The sequence below is a fragment of the Mycteria americana genome, chromosome 1, assembly GCF_035582795.1.
Source record: "Mycteria americana isolate JAX WOST 10 ecotype Jacksonville Zoo and Gardens chromosome 1, USCA_MyAme_1.0, whole genome shotgun sequence".
NCBI lineage: Eukaryota > Metazoa > Chordata > Aves > Ciconiiformes > Ciconiidae > Mycteria > Mycteria americana.
This window is the reverse complement of record NC_134365.1, coordinates 84,314,815-84,331,255: the sequence shown is the minus strand read 5'-3', so window position 1 is coordinate 84,331,255 and position 16,441 is coordinate 84,314,815. Positions and strand designations below refer to the sequence as shown.

At 40.0% G+C, this 16,441-nt stretch overlaps 1 protein-coding gene across 1 annotated transcript; it reads right to left on the bottom strand.

Annotated features, from left to right (window-relative positions):
- Window positions 1–495: 495 nt before the first annotated feature.
- LOC142404756 (killer cell lectin-like receptor subfamily B member 1B allele B) lies at window positions 496–14,989 on the bottom strand. The gene is made up of 7 exons (XM_075491755.1): window positions 14,865–14,989; window positions 12,939–13,007; window positions 9,050–9,139; window positions 3,383–3,448; window positions 2,337–2,479; window positions 1,566–1,675; window positions 496–972 (listed from the first exon to the last, which is right to left on the bottom strand). The coding sequence occupies exons 1-7, from the start codon at window positions 14,944–14,946 to the stop codon at window positions 825–827; spliced, it is 708 nt and encodes a 235-aa protein (XP_075347870.1). The 5' UTR covers window positions 14,947–14,989; the 3' UTR covers window positions 496–824.
- Window positions 14,990–16,441: the final 1,452 nt, after the last annotated feature.

Here is a 16,441-nt window from a genome sequence, read left to right as displayed (position 1 = left end):
TCGTACTTCTTACCAGCTTCTTCACAGGTAACTGTGTTTTTGATTTGACTATTTCCTGTCCACTTGAGTTATTACTGTGACTCTGCTTTTCAGGCTTTGGTGGTTTCTACTGCTCTTCATTCTGTGCCCTTCCCCAGCAAGGCTGTTGAAGTCCAATATACTTTCCCTGACCTACACAGGACTAGTGGTGATTTTATGCACAGAGCTGTGGTGTAGGATCATTTCCCTTTTGCTGAATCACATTTCAGCCCCACAGGGTCTGGTATCCAGTGTTGGTTTTTAACAGTCTTTTACAAAGTAAAGTTTATACACACACACATTCGACTTTGTCCTGTCAATCATATCTATGACACATGGCAATGTGTGTGGTTGCACTTTTCTACAGGATCCAAACCATAAATATGTGTTAACCTTCACTTGTGGCTGCAGGGAAGACCACTGCATGGCAAGTGTCTCCTTGTGCACAAGCAGGACTGGGTATGGGTATGGGTATATATGAGAGATAGGATCTGTTTGTGATCACACTTGTCACCAAGGTTAGACTCATATCACCTATCAGTGGCTGCCTGAAAGTCAGGCATCTGGTATGAGCAAGTAACCCAGACTCCTAATGTGTGAAAATGCAGGCTCCTCTAGAGGGGGATCCATCCAGTCTCAGACATCCATCTTGGGAAAGAATGTGCTAAGCTTGGCAAGGTGTCTAGAGGAAGCCTGTAAGAGTCCCTTTGACTAGATATTTAGGCAGCTAAAGATAAATGAGACAAATCCCACCTGCCATTCCTACAGGAAGCTGGAGATTACTTTCCTGCCTGGACCTCTTGTTCTTAGTTCTCCTTCTGCCTTTCTGAAACATTTGCATCTTTTTCACACATATTTTGTGTTGTTGAGGATCCACCGCAAGATGCAGTTTCTACTTTGCCATGTCCAATGACAGTGCAGAAATAGTCAGTAAAGTCTCCTCCTATAGGAAACCTGAACAGGGAGAGAAAGTCAAATTAGGTTGCATTCTTGACTTAGCTGGATGCAATGCAGTCAGTATCACTTCCATGAAAGACAGAGTGGCACCTGGCCTTGCTGCTAAGCTATATTATTGTCAGTGGGATTAGAAGCTGCCTTGTTGGAGTCTCCCTCCCATTCCTTAATTTTCTTCCCCAGACCTCAACAAAAGTATATGGGCTATGCTTTCCCATCCAGAGACCTTCCCCTTCTTTCGTAGCCTCCATTCAATCATGCTGACATCACACTCTCTCTTGTACCTGCCTGGTCCATCCTTTCTTTCCCCACTGAACTCCATCTAGTCAGATTCCTCCTTCCTCACTAGAACTACAGCTGTGTCCTCTCTTGCCATCCTGATGTGACATTCCTGTGCTCCCACGTGACTCATTTATGGGCTCCCTTTGACTTGTCACAGGGATGTGCTGAAGCACCTCAATCTCAAGGAATGAGATTGCTACAGATTGCAGTCCCTGATCTTGCTTGTACTCTCTGTTGTTGGCTCTGGGTTTTGGTTTCTTTTTTACTGTTTCCAGATGTTGCATCACAGTGTCTTGCTGGAATAAGCTTACATGTTTGTGCTATGTTCCATGCCGTTAATCCACTTCCACTTATTCTCGCGCTTAGAGTATGTGAGACCAAGTAAGTAGTAATAACCACTTGATCGTGAAATAAGATAATGCTAGAAAGGAAACAAACAATGATAATACATTAAAATTACATTTTCTTCACCAGAGGTACACAGAAAGCTTAGTGTTAAATAGCCAACACAGAAAGAACAGTGTGCATCCAGCCACACCATCTCTTTCCCCAGCTTCAGAGGCTGAATTTTTCCATTTTTATTTAATCTCATCTATCTTCCTGGGGCTTCTTAGGAATAGATTAAGTAGAATAATACACCTGTGATACCATTAAAGGTATATATTGTAGTTAGCCAGGTATGACTTGATACCTGGAAACATTTTTCTATTCTGATTGTGATGAGAAAGCCTTTTCAGTTTTTGTCAAATCAATGGCTCTCACAAATAAGTGTCTGTTCGACCTGCTTGGTCTTAGTTTGTGTGCTAAATCCCTTTAAAACGTAAGTCAGGAAGGCAGAGAGTTTGCTCCTTCCCATGGGAGCATGCTTGGGGAGAGAAGCTTCCAGATGCAAGACTTCAAGAAGCAAGATGCATCTTACTGTGAAGGTGTTTGCTACCATACAGAGGTGCTTGGTGTATATGGCTAGCAGTATTATAGACCCCCAAAGACATCTAACATGAGAAGACACAAATGTAACCCATCAGCCCTTTGGCATACAGGTCAAGCAACCGTAGAAGCAACCCCATGAATTTAGATCTCACCAGTTCTTCCATGTTGTCAATGATCACCAGGTCTGAATTCATGTCAGTACATTCTTTACGGGAGGCATTCCAGTCTTTTTTTCCCTGGATTTCAGAAAAGAAGTAGCATTTCTTCCCCTTTTTTTCCCAACGTGGGGAGCAGCCTGTAGGAGGGAATAACAGGTGTGGAAAAATCCATGTTCACACTAACGAAAGGATCCCATTACAAAAGAAACGTAAGAGCATAAGTTACAGCCAGAAAAGTACCTGTGCAGTCCTGCTTACAATTTTCACCAGACCACCAGGGATCCCTGCCAGTCTCTGTAGCTAATGCAAGCCCAAGAGTCACTAGGCATGAGTCAGAGAAGTGGAATCACAGATAACATTATCCAGCCTTTTGAGTCTTTGCTCAGGGGATAAAAAGAAATGGTCAGGGCAAAAAGCAGCTTTCAGTTTTCAAAAGTCTTATTTGCGTGCTGCAAAATATGGCAATAGTGATGCTACTGAAAGAAAGAATGTTTCTCTCCATTGCCAGGCAGGGTACCCGGAGGAACAGATAATGGGACCTGGAAAGGGTGATTATGATTCGGGGAGACAGGGACTGCATGATATAGTTTTATTGGTTATCCACCAGCTCCTAAACAGAAAAAGGGAATTGCACTTAGTTAAAATGCTAAAAATGGAGGGGTATTTGAAAAGCAGTATGGGCACATGGATCCATCAGGCTCACTACAATGCTGTGATACCAAAGGGACTGTTACATTCATGTCCATTCACCTAGCCACGGGCTCCTCTGCACCAGCATGAGAGGAGTAAATCAGTTCTTCCCTCTGAAACAGTAATGCAGTGCTGACCACGCACTACTTTTAAAGAAGATGAAAATGTGAAACGTCTCTGGCCTCGAGAGCTCATCCTATGAGTGTACAGGATAAGGCTGTTTATTCCTGAGATGTCAGACTTTTTGTTTGTTTGTTTTTCCTCTGAACAAAATCTATAACTCCCTGCCCTTAAAAGGCAATCTAACAGGCTGCTGGAAACTGTCTTTTGAATGACAGAGGATTACCTACCTATTGCCTCTTCCTGGGTGGTGGAGAATGTTTTTGAGTCAGGTGGGCTGCTTGCAGTTCGATGATCTGGAAATAAGAATACAATTTCTGCTTTGAATGGATGACCATTTTGCCATACACTGTTAGAGCTCTCCTGGACCTCTTTGATGATGACCCCACCATCATCCCACACAAAATGCTTACTCCTCACCTTTTTGCTCCTCCATTGAAAAAAAACCCACCTGTAGTAACACACTATGGAGCAGATTTCCAAAGAGCCTAACTCTGAAACTTAACAAAAAATGCTCAGCACATTTTCAGAATAGGAAATAAGTGTGAAATAACAGTATTATTTTGGGAAATTATTAGCAATATTTTTGGAAATATATTGAGAAATATTATGCTTTCCCAGAAAACGGTAAATGTGGTGGATAGTATACACGTAACTATAGCAGTAAGAAGAGCCGTCTTTGAGAAATAAGATTGGCTAAAGCCAATCTGTTCTTGGTTAAGCATGCTCCCACACAGCTTGGAGCTGTGGGCACTGCCTGATCCTACCCCAAAACAACTGGGGTGAGATATTCAGGCAGAGCACACCTGTGCCCCACTGATCTAACAGTGTTGCTCCCCCAGACAACAGTGTTCATTTTAGGTTTTAAAGCAGATACACAGGCTGAAATAGCCTTGATTTTCCTCTTTCTTCTGATGCAGTGGTTGTGAGGGATTTGTGCTCCACAGGAGGCTTCTGATTCCCAGAAAAAGGCACCATGGAGGGAGGCTTACAAATTTATTTTTATTATCTGATGGCTAGCTAGACTGCATGAAATTGTCACAGAGAAAAAGGAAAAAAAGTTTTGAGAGGGTGAAGAAAGTAGCTGAGGTGTCAGATGAAATAAATTTATGCTTAGTTTACTAGAGAAGTTCATGTGATTTTATGTATTTTTCATGTCTTCTCAGGGCTTTGGTTTTATCAGTTTAGAAACTCCCCCCAAGATTCTGTTGAAAGTATGGAGCTCAGGGATAACTCTCAGTTAACACACTGAAGGAGGATTACGTTCCAGCTGGCTCCATTTAGCAGTAAGAAAATCTTGAGATTCTCCCAGCTCCTCTGCTCAGGAAACCTCAGCTTTAAAGACACAATTGCCCGTGCCATGAATGGGTATTATTAGTTCAACTGACTGGGAGTTACTAAATTGTCTATAACAAAGTTCAAGCAGGCATTTTTGAGGTTATTTGGAGTTGAACAATAAAGGGATGAATAATAACAGTAAAGAAACATTAAACTAAAAATTGTAGGGATAGAATTCTTGTACTTGAAACCAGAATTGATAAATTCCTTTTAAAAAAGAATATATAAAATGAGAAAAAGGATTGAATTAAAGAAAGTTCTAAGAAACTTGTACCACAATGGCATGGAGCATGGAAGAACTGACATCTCTGCAGACTTCATACTAGAGGCAAACAATAACGAAACAGAATATTAAAAGAAAAAACTTTGTTTACAAGCAGTAAGCTCAAAAATAAGATGAAGGAAAAGAAGTGGAGTGGCAGTTAGATTAGGTGACACCTAATCTCTTCTGGACATTGAAAATTGGTAGTGAAAGGATGGATTACTAGCCCAAATCATCCAAACTGCAACTATCAATAAGGAAGGTGGCAATCCTGAGCTTTTAGTTTCCTTGGGGTAGAACCAGTTCCCTAGTACCTATGCATCCTTACAGATGCAAGACCCTATAGTACAGTAGGAATGATACCTTGGAAGGGGTTCAGCCCACCAGAATGTAGTCATAACTATGCTGACAAGAAGTAACTATTGAGTTTGAGAGATGAGTGCCTCTGTTACAGAGAATCCATTTTTGCCTTGTACCCACCTCTGGCAAAAATAGGTTATTTTATCATAAGTGTAGCATCTCTTCTTCCAATACATTCTCTGTAGCCAAATTTTTATTGACAAAAATCCTGAGGAGCATTTGTGCCCTCATTGAATATCTTATTCCGATAAGATACTCAGTTTTCAGAGAATGCTGCAGAAGTTAATTATTTCCTCAAGAAACAAAGAATACTGGCAAGGCAAAAGTTTTCAGGAAAGGGAATACCTTTCACTAGACACACTTTTGCCTGTTGTGAGAAACAACATGACCACCCTTTAACATGTGGAGATTTTTTTCTACCAACTCTATCTCAGAGAGTTCTTCATAGCCAAATGAAGCAACTTTTAGCCCTATGACAATCATAAAGAGAATATAGATTTTTTTTGGCTGGCAACTACAAATACCGCTAATGGCTGAAATATCCCCTCAACTGCTACATTAAATGATTCAGTAGAATACTCAACATTGAAATAATTAACAGATATATGCTTGCCTTATACAACATATCGCTTCTCCCCACATATCTGTCCAGAAGGATTTCAAGGACCACCAGAGACTCCAAACAGAGCAGTGACATAAATGAATCTCAGTTTTAGTACAAAGGATTAATCAGCTCCTTCTGTAAGCCTAGAGCCAGACAGGGAGTGATGAAAGGAAATAAGTGTGAAAAAACAGTATTATTTTGGGAAATTATTGGGAATATTTTTGGAAATATATTGAGAAATATTATGCTTTCCCAGAAAACAGAGCCCCTAGGACAAGTTCCTCTGTTCTGTAATTTTGCTCAGGGTTCCCAGCATCTGAAGGGACCTAAGATTTTCTATACTGTCCTCTCTTTCTTTATAGCATCAGCTCTAATAAATAGCATTTTAAATAATACCTTACAGAGCCTGAGTGCCTTTTTTTTTATGGGGATCATAATGAGCTGGCATCTCCTGGTGCAAAACAGTTGTTGAACTACTCTTTTACAAATTGCTGAAGTACAAATTGTAAAAGCCACTATAGACTTCAAAAACACACTGCCTAGGAAGTCCTACTAGTCTACATTTCTTTCCTGATAGCAAGCAAGAACTAGACTTGTGGAGTTGTGAGAAAAAAGTTTCACTTTAGCACCTAAAACTGAATGCTGACAATGTATAATACTGTTTTTACATTTACAATTCAAAGGTCAAAGTTGATCAATAAAAGTCTAATTTTGGGGAGACTAAATTGTATGATTTGCCCTGTTCCTTTTAGGGATTAACTTACAATATATTGGTGTAGAAGTTGAGTCTTAGATATCACTATTAAAAGAACCCCAAGGAAAGATGCATGTCTGAACATTTGAAAACAAACATTCTTAAAGCTCTGGGATATAGAATTACATCCAAACCTGTATACAGAGATACACACGATAAAGTATACATTATATTTTATAGAGTATTAAAACAGATAGTCATGGTGGAAATAATGAAGATAAAGCTGAGGACTGAGAAGTTGAAGAAGGAACCACATGTTTGGAAGAGGGGGAAACAGAATTTACTCTTCAGGAAAATTTATCAAAAACATAATATGAACAAATATAAGGACCATTTCATTTTAGAAGATGAAGAAGCTGGGTTTTGCATATACCCTGAGTCTCTGGGTGGAAGCTTGCAGAAGTGCTTGTAAAGATACCCTGAAGTCCTTAATATATAATAGTACCAAATACTTGTACTAAAACTACCTAACATAATTTTAAAGCATTTATTTCCATGAAAAATTAGAAATGAATGCATACTGGTATGCATTACAAAAATGAACACCACCCCACTGGTTCTCCTACTAGATGGAAATGAATTTACAACACATAAATGGTGAGTCAAGATTTTCTCCTGGCGTACTGTCAGCTTTAACTCTGAAATCTGCCTGAGAGATTCAGACAGCAGCATTACTGAAAACGGTTCAAAGGCACTGAAACCTAACAAAGCAACAATGTGTTATTTTCTAATTGGAGCAACTTAACACTGTGAATTTTATGGTGCTTTAGTCATATGCTAATTGAGAACATCAAAGCTTTCTTTGTCTTTTACTGAATCCCTAGAGCAACAGGGAAAAATAAAACAGAAAAATCAGTTGGAAATCATGTTTTTCATGCATATATGCATTTATATGCATATGTCTTGAGGCTGGGTATCAGCTTCTGGTTTCAGAAAAGAGCAAAATTTAATTCATATGAAGGAGCATTTGAAACAAAGTCAGACCTGCCTGTTGTTGGAAGACCAGCTCATGAACTGCAGGGCCAATTTTTTACTTACTAGTAGATAAATTTTCTCTCAAGAAAAAAGAAAATAATATGATGCTACCATAAAAATCATAAAAATTTCTGGTCAGGTTCCACTGAGTAAAATTGTTGTCATTTTCATGAACAGAACTTGAAAAGCCTTCTGGCCTGCAGAGCTCTTGTATGATGGAGCAATATCAAGAGGTGATAGTTTAGTTCATTTAAACAAGCTGTTCATCAACAATAGTATATTTGGCAAAACAAAACCATACAGAAAACTGATATAAAAATAAAACTTAGAAATAAAACAGTCAAAATGGCAACAGTTTTCATTTGAAGTACAAGTGAAAACTGTATGCTATTGAAATTAAAAACTAATTTGATTTAGTTTCTCAAGTTTGATCTAGATCTCAAGTTTCTTAGGAGGTTTTTTCGGTTCACTGAGGCAGTACTGAACCAAACAAAGTGACTCTAACTGAAGCCAGACCTGAATCAAACCCCTGAATGAGGGGACCCCTCATTCAGCTCCTGATTTAAAGCTCTATTAAATGCTGGTAGTTTCACCTTGTTATGTTGTGTTGTTCTGTTGTGGTTTTTTGTTTTTGTTTTTGTGTTTTGTTTTGTTTTTTTTTTTTAATTTTGTCTTTCTTGTGGTATTTTACGTTTTATAAAGGTCAGAGCACTATCAGACATCTGTCCTTCACTCTTTATCTTGAAAAAGAAAAAAAAAATTACCTCCCCCAACCCTATTTTTTAAGTTCCATGGATCAAAGGTTTTGGCATTTCTTCACAAAGAGTGTCCCCATGAGCATCTCTGAGTAGGTGGCAAACTCTGGGACTTGAGTGTGACTGATTGTGGAAAACTCTTAAGCTTGCTCAACTATCAAAGGATAAAAAGAAACAAGCAACCACATCTGAAATTTTAAAATTATTCCTGGAAAATAATCAAAGGGAAGTACCACATGGCTCTATTAAAATTTGGGTTTTTTTCTAATGGAGATAAGAATGCTTTATTTCTAAAAAAAAATATATATTTTTATGTAGTTCAAAGACTGTTATGAACTCAGTGATACATATGCAGAGAGACCTAGTACTAGGCTTTTATTTGAGTAAAGCGCAAACAAATTCCTTTTAGTTGTGACTTAGCTACCTCTTTCAAATGAGCATTTATTCATATTTATTTAAAGATTTTTGGTGTTATGGACATCTTGGTGACATGATACAAGATCATCTCCTTGAAATATTATCATGGATAGCAATCATATTACTAATAGGCATTATCTAATCTTTACTTGTTTCTTCAAAACATTGGTATAATAAATTATTTATTGTTTGAACATTGTCAGGTTTTGTAATTGGGTTTTGGCTTTTTTTTTCTTTTGGAATTTTAAACTTTCAAACGACTCGACTCCTTTACAGATTTCTTCTTTCAGCCATGGTTGGCTAAAAACTACTAGCCTATGCCTTCAAACTAGCCTTCTGTTCCTACTGGTTTTGGATGTCATGACTTAGATGTCAGTCCGTAGGTGACAGTCACAAATTAATTGCAGTTATTACATTTTTAGCAGGACTTACACAGGAGTATCAGACACACCGCTAAGACCAGTAGGAGGGTTATCACAGCAACCAATACAGAGACACGTGTTCTGGAGCAACAGCTTTTACCTACAGATAGACAGCAAAAATAAAGATTAGGAGAACAACTGGGAAAGGAACCCTTTGTCTTCATTCAAAGATGCTCTTTTCAGGCTCACACTGAGACAACTGTTTGGAGTTAGGCAAAGCCCTTCAGTGCTGTCCCTTCTGATGTTTGTTCTTCTTGTGATAGATACGTTGTGGACACATTTTTTTTCATGACAGACATTCAAACTGAACCCTTCTGCCATTGCCTAGAATACTTTGTTAAATTCTGCTGCACTTGGTTCTAGAGTTAAGTGCTCACCAGGATCCTTATCTGCCCTCTCAAAATACTACAGAAGGAAAACCCAATCAACCCAGATAAAGGTCCTGCCATGTTATACTTCCAAACAAAGCGAATTTTTCAGAGGAGTTGAACTGTCTCCTCTTTCTGTTTTGACTGTTGTTTATGGACTTTCGTTCAGGATTTACTTCAAGGGGATCCTTGCGATACTCATTAGTCTGCCAACTCAGTGGATACGGGCCAGGTGCTATAGAGCACAAGCAGGTCCAAGAGGGGACAAATACTAAGGTCAGTGGCTGACTGGACTCATCAGACACTGAATTAAAAGGTAAAGGAGAGCTTTCCATCTCACCCTGCTTCACATGTCTGCTAGAGTATTTACTTACCCCTTCCGCTATCTTTGAAGTTTATGGTGTCTGTGTGACAACTAGGATCTGAAAGCTAAACTGAGGTTTTTGCTGCTATTACCCCTGTTCTGTAAAGTAAAGATTTTTAGCTAAATGAGGAAGCCATCCTGAATTTTCATCCTAACTGCAGTCGATATGTTGTCTGTTCTGTCTGGTAACCTCATTTTCACACCTACTTGTGCATTACTATTTGAATTACTGAAATGCTAAAAAGCTGTCATACTTAGTATAGTATTAAACTAGACTGATTTTAAACCAGCCTTTGAAAGAAGAAGGCACACAAGAAGAACTCTGTGCTGTCAAGTTTTCTGCCTGATGAGGTTTGGTCAGGAAGTGGTTGCACCCTGAAAACATGTTGATTGCACTAATCAACAAATCTATTTGATAGGTGTAAACTAGCTACTGATACACTAGTCCATGTGGTTACCAACAAGACTGGGAAGGGTGGAGATGAGTTTTAGTGGCAAAATGGAAGCTTGTAGGAAGGAAGTTGGTGACCAGGAATCCTAAGGTGGCAATTCCAGAAATGATCCCTGTACCCTATGCAGGACTGGAGCGAGAAATGAAAAGGCAGCATTTTAGCACCTGGCTGAGAAGATGGGTAAGGATCCAGATTTCTGATTCTTCAGGAATTTGGGACACACCTGGTGCAGAGTGTCCAAACACTCTGGAGGAACAGATTTCATCTTAACTATAAGGGAATCAAGCTGCTGGACATGACATCTAGAAGGTTTTAAGTAACTTTTAAAATTAATAAGAACAAGCTGGCAGAGGCTGAAGGTTGTAAGTAGCTCTTAAAATGAGGAAAAGGAAGCTGACACAGGCTAAAGAGCAGTTTAGGGTGATATTACCATTATGTGTGACTTCAAAAACACTGTCTCCTCAGGCAAGGGAAAGGTCAGAGTGTAGAAGCAGTCAAGCAGAAAATGCAAAACTGACTGTCATTTAAATAAAGCGTTAAGAAGCAAACTACAGCTGTGGCACACCTGCTTCTACATATATATTAGATGTCTGAAAAAGAAGCTGGGAAGACCTGCAATGTCCCACCCTAGACTAAAGTACTCAGATGTCAGGTACCTGAAAATGGGTGGCTTCTGCCATCTGAGATACCCTCAGGTATCAGATAGCTTCACAGACCTGGAAGATGTTGCACAAGACCTCCAAGAATCTGTGGCCTTCTAGATTTGCATACGAAGCCAGGGCGAATGTCCTGGTGCTTCCCAGATGGCTCTGGACATCTGTGGTCAGGTAACTGAAGAGCATCCCAACATGCTATGTATATGGGGAAGTGGTTAAAAGGAAGAGAGTCATCATAGTACTAGATTACATAAGGAAAAATTGAGTGCTAATGGGCAAAAGAGGGGAACTACAGGAATCTTATTAAAAAGAAGCTCAAAAGGGCTGCTAAGAGAGAATTAAATCCATACAGGCAGACTATATATTATTGAAGGATAGCATCCTGGCAACACATGGCCAATACAAGGCACTTACTAAGAATGATCTGGGAACAGGTAAAAGGAAGTTGACACAGTTATTAGAAATAGACCATTAACTTTCCAAAGCTGTAGACATCAAATGAAGAAAATAGAAAGTGTTGCAAACCCTGGGAGATCAACAATTATAAATAAGAAAAAACAGTTAGACAGGAAAGAACTTGAGAAGGAAAAGACTTCAAACACGTGTTTTCAAGCACATGTGTTTCCAACACACTGTGTCTTCAAACACATCAAGAGAAGGTATGTTGCTGGAGATCTGTAGGCCAGTGGATTGTAGGCTATCCAGGAAGCATTCAGAAGATAAGGCCATAGTAGAGAAACTAAATTAATCCCTTGGATCAGGATTGGCTGAGTAAGAACTGGGTAGATCTTCCATTTTATGGCAGTTCCTTCTGAGGAGCCACATGAACTGGAAGACCTATGGCCCAAATAAAAAAATGGATATAGTAACAAATTCCAAGAGACATTAGGCGTGAGATAGCTGGATTACTAATGCCATTTTGTAATCCCACTCTTAAAGCTATCTTTGCACCCAGGGACTAGAAGGTAACAGATCTAATGTGAATTAAAAATAAAAAATAAAAATGTTCTAGAGGAGATCTGTGAACTTCAGTTCTGCTGTCCTGACCACTCAGTCACAGAATCATTTAGGTTGGAAGTGACCTTTTCAGATCACCTAGTCCAACTTCCCTGCTCAAGCAGCATCAGGTAGAGCAGGCTGTCCAGGACCGTGCACAGTCAGGTTTGAATATTTCCTAGGATGAAGATGCTACAACCTCACGTGTTAGGAATTATTCAGAAGGGAAACGAACAAAAATCAGGAATGTTTTGTCTGCCACATGGTTTTATAAACCCACGATTCACCTATACCTTCAATGGTGCACGCAGTTCTACTACCCCTATTTCAAAAAGCATACAGGAAAAGGTTCAGAGAAGGGAAGCAGGAAATGCCAGCGTAGACTAGAGTTCTGCAGTATGGAAAAGAGATGACTAAGAAGAGGCTATGTCAGAGTTATATAAAATCCTGAATGTCATGGAGACCTCGGATAGGGTTTGGCTGCTTGCTGTCTCTTTCAGGGAACATCAGCTGAAGCTAATAGGAGGCCAACTCAAAAATGCAGCTGGTTCTTGTGTGATGTCAAAAAGAACTGTGGATCCTCTCATGAAAGGACATTACAGAAATCAGGGCTGTGTATAGAACCAAGAAGAGATTGGGCAAGTTTGTAGAAGAGAAATCCACTGAGGGTATGTAAATAGAAACACATCTGTCTCAGGAAGTCCCTGAGTAGATGCATGCATGTGAAAGTATTACAGAAAGGTATCATATATGCCTACCCTCTTCTTATTCATCTCTAGTTGTTCACTTATGCCTGCTGTTGGAGACAGGAGGCTGGGCTAGATGGTTTCTTGATCTGGCCCAAAATATCCTTGTGTTCCTACGTTAGTGAAGCCAACAAGTGTTTGGTTGCATATAACGCAACACATCACCTGCCCCCTGCTCTGGCTATATAAAGCAGACAACTGTATCTTCCTGTCTCCCATATGGTTTTATACCACTGCATTTTCAGAAAATAAGGAATGGACTCATCTCCTCTTATTGTTTAAATTCATATCATTCTAGCAGACAGCTAAAAACTCACCAGATGATGTGTAGCTAGCTGCACCATTTGTGTCTAGGGATTGCACTTTCACTTCTGCATATGTAGAACCTAAAACCGGACAAAAATAACAGAGAACAGAGAAAGCTGACAAACAATTTAAATGGAACAAAAATGACTGAAATGATGAGAAATGCTAAACACATGACAACAGCTGATTTATGTGACTGTGTTTAACTATGCCTGAATGTTTTCGTCCATTGCATTCACACCTTAGAGGACTTGCTATAAGCATAAATAGATCTGGTTTATCTTCAGTGCAGACAATAACAGAGGAGACATGGGCACATGCACACACATTTTAAATCTAAACAGAAGTGGAGAAAAATATCTAAGGCTGTCTGATTTTCCTATTCAATTCACATCCATATGTGAGTGGTGAGAATGGCTACAATATTGAAGCAAACCTGAAAACTGCAGATCATGCTAAATTTGAAGGGGTTACTAGTTAACAATAACACTGTGAGAAAAGTGAAAACTATTCTAACATCTGCAGATAATAAATACAAATGCGTATGGTAGAATGCACGTGGGGAAGAAAGGAAGGGCAGTGACACATAAAAAAGGGGTAGAAAGTAAGAAATACGATGTTGCAATTTTATAAAACATTCAAAGTCATCCTGATATACAGCACTGAGCCCCTCTGTTTCTATCACCATACAGAGTTAATGTCTTCTATGAGTTTAAGTGCATTCTTCTGGCTAATGGAATTAATTTCATTCCTTTGTGAACACTGCATTTGATGCAGGGAATCCACTATTAAAGAGAAAATAGGAAACTGGAGGAAAAAGAAAAGAAGACAGAAGCCAGTGTTTGAGCTCTTTTCTGTAAGATATGCGCAAACACTGGGAAATACTGTGCATAAATTAAGTGAACAGATAGAAGAAAACAGTTGATAGGGGTTTTCCAGAAAGGCACAAGCAAAGAAACATAACAATTATGTAAAAACTGTATAAAAGCTGTAAGTAGGACTATATGGATTAAATTATAAGGACAATGGAACTTTTAATCAGGTGGCATCTATTGTGGGTGCCTGTCAATTTAGCCGTGAGCTAATCTGTTGAAAGAAGTCATAGAAACACTATTTCCTGGGGCATTTCTAATGCCATCCAGCCATCTGAAAATAGATGGCAAGGGATTGCACTTTATGCAGAAGACAAGCACAGGATGGCAAGAAATAGAAATTACTATTTCTGTCAAAGAGGTAGTAAGGTTAAAAAGAAATGGAAGAAAAAAGAAAATGAAACACAGAGACAAAGTGTATGAAGTCTGTTATTTTAGGATGTGATTTTATGCAGATGTAGCAAAACCAGTGCAAAAGTTTATGTAATAATTCTTAGTGCATTAAAGAAAGATAAATTTTAGGTTAGAATTTTGCAAAGTCATTTATACTAAATCAAACTAAATCTATCCATGAAACATTTTATGCTGGATTTATTAAACAAGTAGTTTGTACAGACAAAGCCAGGAGGAAAAAACCCCGAAGCAATGCCTACTACGCTCAGCAAGCAGAAACAGACTACGCATGAGACTGCTTCAGAACAGCAGAAACATTAGGCACTCGATCTCCCGATCAGTTTGCTGCAGGAATCAGAGTCTGCTGTGTGAGCACATGCCTGGTTCAGCTATGGAATAATCTTCTAAATTGATACAAACTACTCTTAATATCACACAAGAAACTACCCCTCACATTTGCACCTTAATAAATGAAAAGTAGACCTTATAACAGTCCCCTTTATTTTGGTAAAAAAGTTACGTGGTCATCCCATCTGCGCATTTTTCACAGCTCTGCCTCCCATATTTCCTTCGTCCTCTTTGGGGCTTTGGTGCTCCATGGCACTCTTTTAAACTGTGTGGTAGGGAGGCTGAAGTATACAAAGAAAGCTCAGTGCAGACCAATTGACCTACCTTGGACATCAGTGACTTTCTGTAGTCTGGGCCTGGTTGATTCAGTCAAGTTCAAGTCAGCATAAATGAGATTTTCTGACATTCTTGCTCCCCCTTCTCCTTTTTTCCTCCCCTCGCTGCTGTTTTTGAAATGGTACTCTAGACTGAGGACGACTCATAGCTCCCTCCCCTCTCTAACCTTCAGGAGGAAGTTATTTCCTCTTTCTGTAATACAGAAACTTGTAATGAGAAGGGAAGCCTACTTCTAATTGATCTTTTGATAGCAGCATGTTAAATGTAAAGTTGTGGTCTTCATGTCGTCACCTTTGTTGAGAAGTGGTTCTGGCCTTAGTGGTATTTTGGGTTTCCAAATCTTGACACCCTGTCGTTGTCATCCCCACCTTGTATTTTGAAAAGACAAGCTTTATTACTTGAAATGGGAAGGAGAAGAAAAGTACAGAGATTCAGAAGTCAGCCCCAGGAAGCAGAGTGAAGCTCTCAGGGTGGATTCATGGCACATCATGGGGAGCAGCCCTGCAGAGTCCAGAAGGCAGTGCTCTCAAAAGCAGACACCTGAAAGTATGATACGTTTGCCACGGATCCACAGGGAAATGTACTCAATGCTGCTGAAACAGGACCCTGCCACACTTCGGGGCTCTGTCATGTGTCTGCAGCTCTTCTAAACCAGAACCAAGCTGACTTGCTGTGTCCTGAGGAATGTGGGTTTCGTGCAGCTCAGAAACACATTCTTCCCCTCTATAGGTAACTTCTGATGGGGACTCATAAAGTGGGATTGGTCCAGCCTGTTTCGGGAAGGGCAAAGGGTGATTAATATGCAATGGCAGCAACTAGAATAGGTTAGTCTAAACAAGACCAACTCTAGGCTTTCCAGGCTTTTAATTCCCACATGACTAATGCTTTCGTAGAGCAGAAGGTGGCAGGTATGTCAACATTGTGCGGTGAATGGAGGAAATACCTTAGTGCATAGCAGAATTTGACAACTGAAAATGCCAGATTTTGTTTTTGTGCTGACGGCAGATGTAACCTGCCAGGAGAAGCCCAATCACCCAGCCTGATCTGCTGGTCGACAGCAGGCTCAATACGAGTCAGCAGTGTGCCCTGGCAGCCAAGAGGGCAAACTACATCCTGGGGTGCATCAAACACAGCATAACCAGCCAGTCAAAAGAGGTGATTGTCCTGCTGTATTTAGCGTTGGTGTGGCCTCACCTTGAGTACTGTGTGCAGTTCTGGACCTGTCATGGTTTAACCCCAGCCAGCAACTAAGCACCACACAGCCGCTCGCTCACTCCCCTCCGGTGGGATGGGGGAGAGAATTAGAAGAGTAAAAGTGAGAAAACTCGTGGGTTGAGATAAAGACAGTTTAACAGGGAAGGCAAAAGCCGTGCACTCAAGCAAAGCAAAACAAGGAATTCATGCAGTACTTCCCATGGGCAGGCAGGTGTTCAGCCATCTCCGGGAAAGCAGGGCTCCATCACGCGTAATGGTTACTTGGGAAGACAAACGCCATCACTCCAAACATCCCCCGCTTCCTTCTTCTTCCCCAGCTTTATACGCTGAGCATGACGCCATATGGTATG